General features: G+C 44.6%; 1 protein-coding gene across 10 annotated transcripts in view; it reads left to right on the top strand.

Annotated features, from left to right (window-relative positions):
- Window positions 1-15,421, top strand: part of Dst (dystonin) — a 401,984-nt gene that overhangs the window by 318,442 nt on the left and 68,121 nt on the right. For all 10 annotated transcript variants that reach the window (XM_041655211.1, XM_041655202.1, XM_041655203.1 and 7 more), the window contains 2 exons: window positions 391-1,862; window positions 15,128-15,289. In XM_041655211.1, coding sequence (XP_041511145.1) covers window positions 391-1,862; window positions 15,128-15,289 — 1,634 coding nt within the window. The remainder of the gene's footprint in view (window positions 1-390; window positions 1,863-15,127; window positions 15,290-15,421) is intronic.

Below are 15,421 nucleotides of genomic sequence, written 5' to 3'. Positions count from 1 at the left end.
AAGGGGTGTTTTAAATAAAATTTTAAAAAAGATGTGAGTGATTAAGACAATCCAGAACTGTGCCGTTGTCAGCTTGTCATGCTGGCATGGAGAAGGCATTCTGGGAACAAGCCCAGTATGTCATGCCCACACCTTATACCTTCATTTTTACCTATTCCCGTAGCTTTTGGTTTTGCCTGATTGCTGCTTTCTTTCCCCCAACTGCTGCCTGTTTATTTGTCTCTCCTTTTCCCCTCTATCAATAGCTCAAGTTTACTTCCAATTCCTCGAGTCAATGCTCCAAGTTTGCTCTAGGATAACTATTAGCCATCACTTGGAGGCTTCTGTTGGCTTTTTAGAGATAGTGCTAAGATCTTCATGTAAAACAACACATCTGTGCTTTCCCTTTAGAGCATCATGTTCAGCACCTTCAGTCAGCCTGTGCAAGCTCTCACCAATTTCAGCAAATGTCTAAGGATTTTCAGGCTTGGCTGGATACCAAGAAGGAGGAACAAAGAAACTCTCCCCCAATATCAGCCAAATTCGATATCTTGGAGTTGTTGCTTACAGCGCAGAAGGACTTCAGCAAAACTCTCACTGAACAGTCTAACATTTACGAGAAAACCGTTGCAGAAGGTGGAAGCCTGTTATTAAAAACACAGGGGGCGGAGAAGGCAGCCTTACAGTCGCAGCTGAACACGATGAAAACCGAGTGGGACCGATTCAGAAAGCAGGTGAGCGAAAGGGAAGAGAAACTGAAAGACGCGCTGGAGAAAGCCCTCAAGTACAGAGAGCAGGTGGAAACTCTGCAGCCGTGGGTAGACAGATGTCAGCAGAGTTTGGACAGGGTGAAGTTCTGCTTGGACCCCACTGAGACGGAGAATTCCATTGCCGAGCTAAAGTCCCTGCAGAAGGAAATGGACCACCACTTCGGAATGGTGGAATTACTGAACAACGCGGCCAATAGCCTACTCAGTGTCTGTGAGGTGGATAAAGAGGTGGTTACGGATGAAAATAAGGCATTGATCCAGAAGGTAGACAGGGTCACCGAACAGCTTCAGAGTAAGAAAGTCTCCCTAGAGAACATGGCGCAGAAGTTTAAAGACTTCCAGGAAGTCTCCAAAGAAGCCGAAAGGCAGCTCCTCGGGGCGAAAGAAGAGCTGGATGTCTATCACTCCCTAGGCCCCCAGGCATACAGCAACAAGCACCTGACCATGCTACAGGCTCAGCAGAAGTCACTCCAGACCCTCAAGCATCAGGTAGACTTGGCAAAAAGGCTCGCCCAGGACCTGGTGATGGAAGCCACAGAACCAAAGGGAACCTCCGATGTTTTGTCGCAAGCAGAAACATTAGCGGAAGAGCATAAAAACCTGAGCCAGCAAGTTGATGAAAAGTGTTCTTTCCTCGAAACCAAGCTGCAAGGTATTGGACACTTCCAGAATACCATCCGAGAGATGTTCTCTCAGTTCACAGAGTTTGATGATGAGCTGGATAGCATGGCTCCAGTGGGCAGAGATGCAGAAACACTACAAAAGCAGAAGGCATCTATCCAGGCCTTTCTGAAGAAGCTGGAGGCCCTCATAGCAAGCAACGACAATGCAAACAAAACCTGCAAGATGATGCTAGCCACAGAAGAAACCTCTCCCGACCTTGTTGGAATCAAAAGGGACTTAGAAGCCTTGAGCAAACAGTGCAACAAGTTGCTAGACCGAGCGAAAGCCAGGGAAGAGCAGGTGGAAGGTGCGACTGAGCGGCTGGAAGAGTTCTACCGCAAACTGCAAGAGTTCTCGACTCTGCTCCAGAAGGCTGAGGACCACGAAGAATCGCAAGGGCCCGTGGGGACAGAAACGGAGACGATTAACCAGCAGCTTGACGTGTTTAAGGTAGGGAAGTCTATATATTTTTTCCAAATGTTTTTATTATTAAATGAAGACTCTAATAAGTATGGAAAGGCATTTTCTGGGGCTCGTTGTTGTTGTTGTTGTTGTTTTAACCTTCTTGAATGACTGGCATATGGCATATGTCTGAATGAGTACATATGGTTATAATAGTCAGATATTGCAGGGCAGTTCAAAGGCATAGATGAGTCAAGAGAACTTGAGGATGTTCCAGGCAGGCTTCACTCTGACCTCAGTGGAGTCATTTCTGATGTTGTTTGTAGCTGACGTCTGTAGTGACCAGAGCTGTGCTTTGAACTGAACTTCATATGTTTGTGTCCCAGCATTTTCCTCAGTGATAAATTATAGTTTACAGTGGTAGTCTTTTTCCATTCTTTCTCTTTTTAAATGAGTCTTCTCATCCATCTTAATTTCCTCTCTAAACTTTTCTTGTAGAAGTTTATGTCTTTTTAAAGGCAATGTGCTTTTTCATGTTGTAATCCCAGTTTTATAACAGATCTTCAGCTTACGTCTGATGCAGTTCAAAGAAAATTGTTTTTGATAGGACCAAGTCGTGTCTGCCACTTGATAGCCTCAAAGATGCTTAATAGATGGAGCACTATATTAAAAAAAAAAAACTGATTGTTTCAGTCTTTTTGGATTCGGGGCCACTTATGATAGAGAAAGCCGAAGCAAATAATTGCATGCACAAAGAGAGGTTCCTTCCTGGAAGCGAGGATGTCAGGTATCCTCAACAAACTATCAAGTATTTGCTCTGTATGTGCCACAGACCTTCTGAAGTTGTCATGGGTCCTGCTCTGTTTCTGAGATGTGTTTTACTTTCTAGCAAAGACTAGTAGAGGGATTTCGCATCATTAACACATAGAGGATAAAGGAAGAGCAAACAAAACCAAGATATGTAAAACTACAGGCTGGGCATGCATTGTAGAGCATACGAGAGACCTCTTGTTCAGTGCTCAGGTTCAGATGCATCCCATGGGAAAAAAAATAGAAATTAAATGGACTTCCAATTTTTTTGTTGTTGTTGTTACATCTGATATGCTGTTTCCTTTTCCTGTTTTTAGTATGGAGCTTAAGTGAGGGAACTGGGAAGGTAACTTCGGATATCTATAACCACTGTTATTGTTGGTGCAAGCTTCTGTTCTGCCAGCAGCTCCCAAATAAACACACTGAGGCCTATATTAATTATAAATGGTTGGCCAGTAGCTCAGGCTTATTACTAGCTAACGCTTACATTTAACCCAAGTTTCTTATCTATTCTTTGTCACAAGGCTTGGTACCTTTTCTCAGTATGGCTTGCCCATCTTGTTTCTCTCTGCATCTACTGGCGACTCTCTGACCTCACCCTTCTTCCTCCCAGCATTCTCAGTTTGACTCCCCTGCCTAGCTTTATTCTGTTCAGCCATTGGCCAGTCAGCCTCTTTATTAATCCAATCACAGTGACATATATTCACACAGTTTATTACATGCCTTGGGCACACAATCCGTTCAGGGTTTAAAATCCCGTGATTCTAGGGACTAAAGAAAAACAAACATATATGTCATTTGTTTGTGTGTACCCTAAAAAAAATAATGACAGCAAGTAGCAGGCCTGTACCTTGGGTTCGGTCAGATGCTTTGTAGTATCAGCCATGAAAGGAGACGCTGTTCATCCCTAGTTAGTATCCAGGCCTGTGCACAGGGTCATACAGGTGATGACATCACACAGCCTGGCTGTTTTGAGGAAAATCATACAATGCCATATGTGCTGCATTCTTCGCGTTTCAGACCTGATGTTTCCTCTGGAAAGTTTTGCTATCAGTCATATCATGGACTTGAGTAACAAGCGGCTGTTGCCCTTCACTCTGGCCCAACACTTCAGGAACACCCACTTAAGAACAGCCAGGAGCTCGGTGCACCGGGGGCTGCAGAAGCTGTGTGGTACGCACACGAGGGCTGTGGTCACGAGCGTCCCAGAGAGTGTGCTGCTGGTGAGGCGGGACCAGACAGCCCTTGACTTTAGTGTTTTCTCTTTCCCTGTTGAAGCGGTACAAGAGCTTGCTGATAATGCAGATCTTAATCCAGTTTCTGTTGGGTCTTAGTCTTTTGTGGAATTATTTTTCAGTATATTTCTTGAAATTTAAAAAACAAATCAAGTGGAGTAATTTGCATTGCGTGAAAAGCCAGTCATAATTTCTAAGAATGAAACCAAAAAGTACCAAAGGACTGGGCCTATTTTCATTATGAACTTTCAGATATAATCCCGTTTGACATTAATCCACCAAGTAGCTTTCCCTCACCCTAATGTCATGGATAAAATCCTGTGGTGGTTTTCTCGCTACACAGTGAACTGCTTGAGAGCAGGACTGAAACTTAGCGGTCACTAATTTCCACATGACTCCCCAGTACAGAGCCCAACATTCACCCCATGTGATGTAGACTTAAGTACAGATTTCCCTGCCCCCTTCCTCCAGATTAGAACTGAAGAAACTGCTATTTATTTTTACTTCGTTTCCTTAAAAAGACAAAATTTATGTACAGTAAAAAAAAAAATCAATTCAGCTACACTGACTAACAACTTGTTATTCTAAATCAAACCTTCTGATTCACTATCAATCAAAAGAAGATTCCAAAAATATTTGACAAAAGACTGATTAGTTAGTGCCAGTTCTTCAACTATATATTTGATTTCTTGGGCCTTAGGTTTTCCTAGTCTTGGATTAAAGTTTAAAGAATGAGGTCCTTTTTCTGCTGTTGCTTTTCCTTCTGTGTATCGTTTTCCTTCTATGATTCTCTACTTTTGCAATTCAGTTGTGCTGCAGAGTGTCCTCACTCTGTGGACTGAACACCAGAGTCCATGTCCGTGTCTCTGGAGGAGGGAAGAAGGCTGCTTTGGTGCTCCGAGGCCCTGCTTGCAGAGCCCTAACTCAGGTTTATTTTCAAATGAAAGATATGTTAAGTCATATAGATGCTCACCCCCCCCCCTTTTATTTTTTTGCAATTTATTTGCTTATATGTTTGAGACAAGGTCTCCCTGTGTCTACCTGGCTGTCTTGGAATTCACCATGTAGACCAGGCTGGCCTTGAACTCACAGAGGTGGAGGTCCACCTGCCTCTGCCTCCTGGGTGCTGGGATTAAAGGCACACACCACCCCTGCCCGGTATTCACACTTTTCTTTATCAAACAGTTATGCAAGTGGTTTTATGTCATTAGCAGTCCACCAGCTCCTTCCATCATCATTGTCGGTATCACTGCACTGAACTGTTGATTTCACACTGATCCCAGTGAAGATCAAAGAAACTACAGTATTAATAGATAGTGTCCCATCTTAGCTAAGTCTGCACCCTTGCCTCTCTATACCATGGCAGAATGATACCAAACAAAAACACTTAGACCCTCTTCCTGTTCATTCTGGCTACTCTTGCTACCTCCTTTGTGATTCATTTTTTCCACACAAGTGTCTCTGGTACAAGTCAATATTAACGGGCAATTCTGTTTTCAAAATGGAAATAACATTTCATAGATCGGAGAATTTCTAATTCAAGTTGAAATCAGAGACATAGACCAGAACACATAATTACACTATAATAACTTTAGTCTGGTCCAGGTGTAGGCATTATCTAAGCCAGGCAGTATTTGAATATTGAATAAATAAAATGCAAACTATCATGGCACTAGAGACACCAGGAAGTTTGCACACAAGTTCCTTAAAATAATGGTTAAATGATCCCCAAATACCTACTGTGATGTCGCCGTATTTTTAAAAGTAAAATTAGAATTTCCAGAAAGAGTTTTAATAGTAATATTTAAAGATGAATAATTTATCCATCTGTGTTGAGTACAGGGGAATTAGATAACTCTGGTTTAGGAGAGGTTCTGGGTGTGGGGCATGTCTTAGTGGACTGATTTCTGTCATAGACTGCTGGCCAGCAGGCTGTGCGCCTCCCTTCAGTGTTTATAAAGGTGAAATATTTTCACCATGGAAACTACCTAAAGTTTATAGCCTTATAGGAAGGTGACATTCTTTACCCCATCAGAGTACCCTTTAGGAGTAATACTACACATCTGGTGGGTGAGGCAGAAGCCCCTAGTCCCCTAGTAGAGATCACACCTCCCCACCTAAGCTAATGAAGTGTTGTGAGTCTTCCATTCTGATCCACCCTAAGTGGCTGCCCTCTCTCCTCCATCATGTAAGAAACATCACACACTACAAATCTGGAAGGACTGTCAGTGGGAGCTGGAGGGTCGGCAAGATGGCTGCACTGGTAAAGACCTTTGCCACCAAGGTCCAATGTCCTGAAAGAGAAGAACCAACGCCCACAAGGTGACCTCTGACCTCTATGTGCATGCTATATCTCATTCTTATTCTCTCTCTCTCTCTCTCTCTCTCTTTCTCTCTCTCTCTCACACACACACACACACACACCTGTAATCATTTTAAGGGCAAGATTATATTGTTTCTTTTATCCCCATTTTGATACGAAAGTGTTTTCAGATTTGGGGTTATTAATGTGTGCTCTTGCTTGGCAGCCTTTAAAAGCATGAGCTTTTAGACATTTTTGGGTATTTAATTAATAAGACCCCTGCCTTCTGTGAAGAATCTTTTTAGCCACCTAGAAGCCTCACTCCCAGAGGTGGGACAGATGTGCGCTGCTAGCACTGCAGTTGTTATGGAGGGATCACGAGTGCTTGTTGGAGAGACTGAGACACCGGGCAATCAGTGCTTCTAAGCATGCTCCTTCTGTGCTGCTCCCTGTTAACTGTGAATTACTTCCCACTCAGATAAACGGCCACTGTGCCCACGCACTGTCTGCCGTCACTTGTGTGGTGGCTTTGGTCTAGAGACTGTGGGGCACTCCCAGCTTGTCTGCTTTAGAAAGAGCACCAAGAACCCTTGCTCTCCGTGCCTGTCTCATACCCGCAGCACAAAACCTCTCTTTCTCATTTGGTTTCTTACCCAGATTTCAGCAATGGTTGGACTGGGCCAAGCGAGAATTTTTGTCAGCTTTTATAGATAATATAGTTTGTGTTTACGTATTTTCCACTTAATGGTGTAGTAAACATAATGTCCCAAATCTCTCAGGTCTAAAATTTCCGTGTTTCAAGTTTATAGAATTAGCCTTTAATGACTTCCATAAAGTAATTTGTGGCACTTGGTAATAAGATTACTTGCAAGAACTCTCCTTTAAAAGGATTTCCCTTGAGAAGTAGGAAGCGATGGCAGGGTGCTGTTCCGCTTACGTTCTGTTCGCACTGATGTTAGGCGTGTCTGAGTAGACAGCAGGGGTTCAGCTGGCTCATCTCTAGACAGAGCGAGGGTAAGCTGCAGCTTGAAGACAGCACTGCGATTGTGTGTGTGAGCTGTCGGTGTCAACTGCTCAGAAAAGCCCTCTCCGTTAAGTGTGAGCGCTCTAACTATCCATGATTAGTGTGTAGCATAGCATACCGTGTCCAGATTCCACCAGCAGTGGGGACTGTCACTCTTGAAGTAGCTACATGGGACAGATATAAGGTGAAAGACGAGTCAGTTTTTGACCTTTATGTTAATCTAGCTGTAGCTTTCTGTGCGATCTCACGCAACGCATATGTGTGAATTTACTGCTGGACGTCTTGATATAGTACAAATAATACAGTTTATTAACTTGAACCAGAATACAATAAGCTGCAATCACTGAGATGATAAGAATTCACGGCTACACATAATCAGCCAGCGCACATTTTCCCGAGGTGCTTCCTGCTTCCAAACTGTGCCTGGTCCATTTTATTGTCTTTATTTCCCATTACGCTGTGCGATGGGGAAGGACAGTGATGGTGTGACGTCATTTCCCCAGTGCTTGCCTAGTGCTTGAATTTGGTGATGAATTATCCATGAAGTTTTTACAATGCACTGCCTATCTCAAACGTCAGTTTCTAGGTGTCGCTCCACCTTTCGCGGGGCTGGAATAATATTGTGTTAATGATGTGTTAAGGTGGGCTGAGTTAAGGCCATTCTTTATGAAAAGTTGCTAAGGACCTAACAGTGTCCCAGTTCCATGGAAATTATCATTACTTCTTTGTATGCGTCTAAGGTGGTGGGAGTTTGAGAACACGACCCTTGATTTCTGTGCCTTCCCAGCCTCGGGCTTCAACATGGCGGTTGTGTCAGTCCAGGGCTTCAACATGGTGGTTGTGGACACATTTTTTCCTCTGTGCTTGGACGTCACAGACTCGCGGACTTGTTGAAACATTTCAGTTCTGTGCCATGAAAATGGACCTCGTGTTGGGGTGTTGGCGGGTATTTTATACCTGCTTTTCCTGTATGAATATTGGCATAAATGTATTTTCCAACGTAATGACGACCACGTACTGAGAGCATCTAGTAACTGTTGAGTGTGGAAATATTTTAATTTAACTTAGATGTTTATAAAATAATTTGGGGAACTTAAGGTATAGAACATTTTTATAAAACTACCAGAGAAATACCACAACTGCTTTCTTCATTCGGAAGTCAGCACCATTTTGTCTTCCTGCCTTTGTAGCTAGGTATTTTTCTGGCAGTGTGCTTTATTTCATACAAGAATGGATCAGGTTGATTAAATAATTCTTGTCATTTCCGCCAAAAAGGCCAAGGTTTGGCTTGCTGGACAGTATTTTTGTAAGAACCTTTGCTGAACTGATAAAAATCTGTAGATGTGATTTTTATTAAATAACCTGTGTTCACCGTTTGCCTGGGCCTTGCATTAATCTCAAGAGGTCCGTGTGGATATTAGTAACTACAGATATTCTTGTCAGCAGTGCTGGGGCGAGGTGCCCGCAGGGGCCCTTACTGTGGAGAACAGTCAGTTTTGAACTTGGTCTTTAGAGAGGAATGATAAAACACTCGACTTCAAAGTAGTACTGTTGGTCAAGTAACTGATTCGTCACCGTGGAGAGTGGTTTCAGCTGAAGGGCAGGGACCTGGCCACCCCCACATCCCCCCCACACACACAGACACACACACACACACACACACACACACACACACACACACACACACTTTCATTTAGCAGTCCCGTCTGAGCCAGCGGTGGGAAAGAGTGTCCCTGCTCCGCTGGTGTCAGGTTCTACCCCTGCCCCTGGGATCCCTCTGGGATCTGAAGCCGGGAGGGGTTTCGGGATATCTGAACCCGGCTGCGCTCTCCCAGCTGCAGGACCAGCCTGCTCTGCGCTGATGTCACCAAGCTGTTGCTTTACAGCCTCTAGGCCTCGAGATTCCTCCCCCTGAAACCGCTCTGGGCTGGGGAAGAAGCCGAGTGGGCAGGATGACTGCGAAGTTAAGTCACGGGAGGGCGTAGCGGGGAGCCGAGCAGGCGGCTGGGACTCGCGCCCTGGACCGGATCAGATCGATGCCGCCGGGGGCTGGGTGTGCTGCGAGGCCCCGCTGCCCTGTCGCAGCCCGAGCCCCGGCGGGAGCGGCCACAGCCTGCCAGTGGCGGAGGACAGCGGCTGGGGCTTCAGCTGGATGGGAACTGCCTGTGCCTTGGAGGAAGCCGGGAGCTCTTGCTGCAGCCGTCTCAGGTGGAAGAAGCCTTCTTCAGAAAGACCAGATAAGAATCTTGGGGGAATTTTTTTTAAAGAGAAGTTCAGACATGCTTTTTGACGGCTTAATGGTTGCTGGATTTTACTGCCCTCCTCTTTTTTCTTTCGGGTAATTCTGGATAACCTCAAAGAAGCTTAATATGGGAAGAAAAACTGCCTTTTGGGTCGAATTTATTTATATACGGCTCCCCCTTCCATTTAAAAGAAAAATTTAACTTTTTTACAACATCAAACTTAACTTATTTTTCTCCGACAATCTGTTCTGTGCCTTCTGATCTGAACAATACATGGCTCTTGTGTTTGTCTGCTTTTCTGAAGTTTATCTGTAAAGGACATGGAGTTTTGCAAGCCATCTTTAAGTGGATTACAGTCAACCAGAGCTCTGCCGAAGTTAACCTTCAGCCTGTTAAAATGCTTGCTCGTTTGGAAATTTTAATCTGGAAACCTCACGCAAAATTAGACCGAAATGCGCAATGAACTCAGAGTGGAATGTTCTGAGTGTTTAAGCCACCGTTAGCTGTGTGCTTGTTTTGGTCGGCTTGGGAGTGAGTGAGGGGAAGGGAACTTGCACAGGAGGTGCAGGAGCTGGAAGCTCAGGCTCTTGCACTTTATGTCTGGGACCCAGGTAAAAGGCTGTAGCTTCATTTACTCGGATACACTCGTGATGACCGTCAGCACCTCAGACACCATGACTTGTTATTTATGCCTTCCTGCTGGGTGCACCACAGCTCTATGCACAAGTAGACCCTCTTGGGAAATGTTTTTCTGCATTTCTTCCATTTGGTGTCAAAATCTGCAATATTTGTTTTGACTCTTTACAAAATGGGGAAGCCACTCAGCAGACCAGACTGTTTACGCCAGAATCCTCCCTGTGTAGGGAAGGGTGAAGAAGAGGAGGATTTGAATATTGAAGACTGCTATGTCCCACAGCGGTCGATCTATGACACAGTCAGACTAAACGAACAGATAGACTCAGGTTCCAAAGGTAGCCTGTCTTCTAGGCATTTTACAGAGCGGACTTTAGCCTATAGTCACAGGACACTGGACGGTAGTTCACTGTGCTCCAATGGTGCCCTTTCCTCTTCCAGTATATTTGAGCTACGAGGTCGGGAAACTAACAGACTAGATGAAAAGATGATCTTCGATGCCCTCAAACTAAATAGTGATGTCATTCGAAGTACGGGTATCCCTAAACCCAAGTCTCAGGCAGAAAAGAGAGAGCACAGGAGGTCATGGCGGATGTTTGTTCCAGCCAATTTTATGGATTATGCAAACAAAAGTGAAAGTTCTTTTGTTGAGCCTACTGATGTGTCAGATGCTGTTACCAAGGCCAGCAAGTGCAGATGGGGTACTAACTCTCAGACCTCAGAAGAGGATGACTCTGGTTTATACAGTCCCCCGGCAGAGAAAGAAGAGAAGCAGGGTCCTGTATGTGGGGACCAGCCGCAGACGAGAAGCCTGTCTTCTGCTGAAGATATTCACATATCAGAGCCATATAGGCCAGGGTTTTCTGATGATTCCGTCAGTGAGCAGAAAATCCCGCTGCTGTCGTGCAGGAGTGCCCACCCTGGGGACAGCTTCCAGGTGATTCCGCAGGACGTCTCTCCACTCGACGGGAGCAAGTGTGTGAGTGGTCAGAGCGTGCCCCATGGTGAACATGGGTGTGTGCAGAGCGAGTTGAGAGAGAGCACAAAGTGCCACACATTGGTTGTACCAAGAGATGGAGGAAACAAGTGTGTTTCCAACTCTGAAGAAAAGGAGACAACTTTCAGACAAGGGGAGTCGCAGATCACGACACATAGTAGGGAATGTATGAAGGAACACCTCGGCGGTTTAGAACTCTCTCCCACAGACCTGGGAGAGCCGCATGTAGACTTTGCTAGCACAGGTTTGCTAGAAAATGCAATGCTGTTGACACAGTATGAGTCAGCAGAATGCAACAGGGCATCTAAGGGTGACGTAGGGGCCCCCTTTTCTGCCCAGGAGATCGAGGTGACCCAGAAGAAATGCTCCCTCCAGTTCATTCCAGTAAAAAAGAAAACAGGGCCCAGAAAAACAGGGGTCCAGGCAGGAACATTGGACACAGTCTGCAATGGCTTCCAGGTAATTAATGGAACTGGAAAACCGCAGTGGCAGCTGCCCGTGGTTCTGTCTCAGCATGGTCAAGAATGATTTTAATAATGACCAAACGCAGTCATTCATTTGAGGACTTTGATTAGCGCCCTGCCAGATGCCAGCAATTGATAAATCCGTTGGTGTAACAAATTAATTAGGGATTGTTGGGGAATGATTATTCCCAGATGTTCGGGGGCCTGTGGCTGTGCAGCCCATTCAGAATTCCCCCCTGTTAATTTAGGTTAATCCTAGGTTTTTCCACAAATCATGGTCTGAAGCAGTGCCATTTAAGGGCAGTTGTTTTGAGTCTATTAAACATCAACAGGCTTAGTCATAAAGGTACCAACGCAGTATTATATTGTTATGGTCTGCAAAGCATGCCACCCGCTTACCGGCACCCTACGCGGGAGAGGAGAGAAGCTATTGTGTTCTTGCAGGCATTGTCGACCCTAACTCCTTAGGAGCTGCGGTCAAGCAAAGAAAGTAAAGGGTGCGGCCTGTGATAAGTGGAGGTTATCTGTCAAGCCTGTAATTTTTTTTCTTCCCACTCAGATTCAAGTTGCCTATTTTGGTGCTTCCCCTGAGCTCCGCTGGTAGCCTTTGCCTCGGAGTCAGCTTCATTTTATTTTAAGGCTCTCTGTGTTTCTGTGCTCTGAGTGTGTGGGGTAGGGGGCAGATCTTTATAGGGATTTGTTACCACTCAGAGATAAGGAATCTAAACAGTGTCAGGAGTACTGCTTGTCTGGGCTCCACCGGCCACACCTTTCCTTGAGCCTGCTGCAAATGCTCTGCTAATTTAAAGGTTTAGCAAAATACCTTTTCCCTATAAGATTTTATAACTGATGTGAAAACTTTTTTTCATAACATAGCTATTGGTGTAGTCATTTTTAAGAATTTTGGAAAATGATCACAAACTCGTGTGGATCTGCTCTGATCCAAACCCTTCATTTAACCTAGATCAGGGTTGCAGACAGTTTACTAGAACTTAGTATTAGTAAGGCTTTTGCTCTGGAAACGAAGAGAGAAGTCTTTCTCTAAAACATTATATAACCTACAAGAGTGCAGCAGTTTTCTTGACCCTGTGCATATTTTTTTGCAAACCGTTGAACCATCCCCTTACTTAGCTCCTGGAAGTGGCAATTTAGATTGTTCCATAGAAAAGAAACAGAGTCACACACAGTGCCAAAAAGCAAAGTCTTTCGTCACTACCCTCTCGCAGTTTTCTGCTGACGTACTTAGCAAGTTACACCTTCCTGAAACACAGAAGAATGTCTGAGGTTGTCTCTGCAGTGACCGGGGCTCTTCTGCTGTCTCCGTTACATGTAGCTAACTTCTTACAGTTGCTAATTGACACAGACATCCTTAGCCAGCATGGAAATGTCTATATGCATTTTCAGTGGGAGAAGCAGCTTGAACTTTTTGTTACCAGGGACATTCAGAGGAAACAATGGCTCGTTTGTTTGCTGTTCCCAGTGCATTTGCTCTTACGGTTAACATAGAGGAACCCTGAATGCTTAGCACCGGGCCACGGCCTGGGGAGTGGTCTCCTGGGCCCCTGCATCCTTCGCAGTTATTTTTCACACTTTACCTATAATTTTCTCCTGAAGTGCTCTTTTAATATATCTGCCTTTATTACGTTTCCATATGTTCTGTTTATCCAGCCATTAATTATTATTATTATGGTTTCCTTCAGTATAATGACTCAGAATCCCAAATCTTAGTCTACCTTATTATCTGTGTAAAAATTTCATCAGGGAGTTAAAAATAATTAACTTTTTTTCTCATTACATTCTCCAAGCCCAACATTATAAATATTTTTATTACCTGTGAGGGGAAAAAATTGGTGTGTTACCTTCATTGTTAACTGGAAAGGGCATCCGCCCAAGATAGCTGTATCTTTTCTGTGTTGATACCAATTCAACAAGTAACTATTGAGTACATATTACTACTAGGCTTCGTACCAGGCCCGGGTATAGAACTGTTAAACAAAAACTAGTAAGTTCCAGTTCTGTGGATTGTATTTTAATCTCATGTAGTACATCCTTTACACCCACAAGCAGCTGGGGGACCACATGTTGGATGGGATGGACAGTAGGGGAGAGGGTCCCAGGAAAGTGTTGACAGCAGGTTCATGGGTAGTAGCGAGCAAAGAGAAACCACAGCTGATGAGTGGGTCCAGATCCGGGGGCGAGGGGCCATGAGTGCAGGGGTCCATCACTGGAGTCACGCCTGCCTTGACAGTCCTCTCAGTGCCTTTGCTGTAGGGCTCTCCTCCTCGGTCTATACTATCATTAGAAGATTTGGTCTTTCCGTGCTATCCCAGGCTTTCTCATGTCCAATCTTTGACTTTTAGTGAATGATTAATTCCTCCACCTTGTCCTCAGGAACTCCTGTTCTGTCTTCCACATGTTCCATTCTGTGGGTAAGGCTTTCCACTAGGATTTCTTAATTTGGCCTATTGGTTTTAGGTTTGTTTGTTTGTTTGTTTTGTTTTTTCCTTTTTTTTCATTTCAATTTGAATTTTCTGCAGCAATCCTATGTCTCTATTAGGTTCTATTTCCGTACTTTGGAAACTTTTTTGTTGTTCAGATCTTTGTTTTTGTACTTTTGGGGTATATTCATATCCTCTTGGAGTTGTCTGAACATAGTTTAACCGTTCTTTCAAATTCTCTGACTGTGACTTCTTCCAAGTTGTTTCCACTGGAAGCATTACATATGGATGGGCAGTCTTGGGAGAGACATGTTGTCCTGGTTTCTACACTAGAACTTGTGCCCTGAAGATAGTTGGTGAATTGAGGTTTCCTTTTGTGTTTTATGGTTAAAATTCCAGGACCCCTTCTTTCGATGAAAGTGTTTGCAATGTTCAGGAGAGGACTATGTCATAGTAGGCATGGGGTGTGACTTTCCTCGGGACACTTGATATTCAAGGTCAGAGGCTCTACCCTCACTCTTAGGGCCAGGTACTGTTCTAGGTCGGCCCTAGCCTCCTCTCTGCCACTGGCCACTATGAACCACCCTGTGCATATGGGTCTTGCCATGTCCCTTTGGGCGTTCCCCTGGGGCTGGACCTTCCACTGCTGTGGTTGTGGGACTCCTCATGTGCCCTGTGTCCTTTTCCACTTGCTGCCCTTGTCTTTTGGCCCTTTGGGTAGGCACGCACTTGGCCTCTTGACCTACTTTGTTGTCCTGCCAGCGAGTTTCCACTTGTAATTTGAGTCCCAAGCTTCAGTTGTTAGCCAGCTATATCGCACCAAGCCTTATGAGCCCCCATGAGAATTCCTTGACTCAAAAGGGGCATCTTATCCTTTGCTCCTTAGCATTTTCTGTGTTTTTTTTTTCCCATAGAGTTAAATTGTGATGATAGGAAATTCCATTATACTTACCTTGGTTTCGTAAGCGATCTTATTAAATGTATATAAGATATATTGTTAAGTGCCACAAATTTGTATTTCATACTCACAAAGTAATAGTAAATGATATCTCAGTAACAGTGGCTCCCTTCACTTTTCTACTGTGTAATGAGCAAGCACATGGTCTTTACACATTTGGTGGATGTTAGATAATATAGTTCTTACAATGTGGGTCTCGCAACCTGCAGGTGTTCCAGAAAGAAGAAATCGAAGCCTTGCAGGTGAAGCAGCAAGACGTGAACTGGTTAGGGCAAGGCCTCATTCAGAGCGCAGCTGCAAACACCTGCACCCAGGGGTTAGAGCATGACCTGGATGATGTCAATGCGCGGTGGAAAACGCTCAATAAGAAGGTAATTGCGCCGTCCCTTGAGCGCCTTAGTGGTTGCTCACTGTCCTCTTCCACGGCTAGTAGTCATTTGTCCTGGTAGCTGCTTGTGCCCAAGCGCGCTTGCCCTTTTCATGTTGCTATGCACTAAAGGGCC

Source organism: Microtus oregoni, unplaced genomic scaffold (assembly GCF_018167655.1).
Source record: "Microtus oregoni isolate MIOR12 unplaced genomic scaffold, Mior012 000007F_ref0000211, whole genome shotgun sequence".
Taxonomy (NCBI): Eukaryota; Metazoa; Chordata; class Mammalia; order Rodentia; family Cricetidae; genus Microtus; species Microtus oregoni.
Note: the sequence above shows the minus strand (reverse complement) of the source record. Positions and strands in the feature narration are given on the sequence as shown.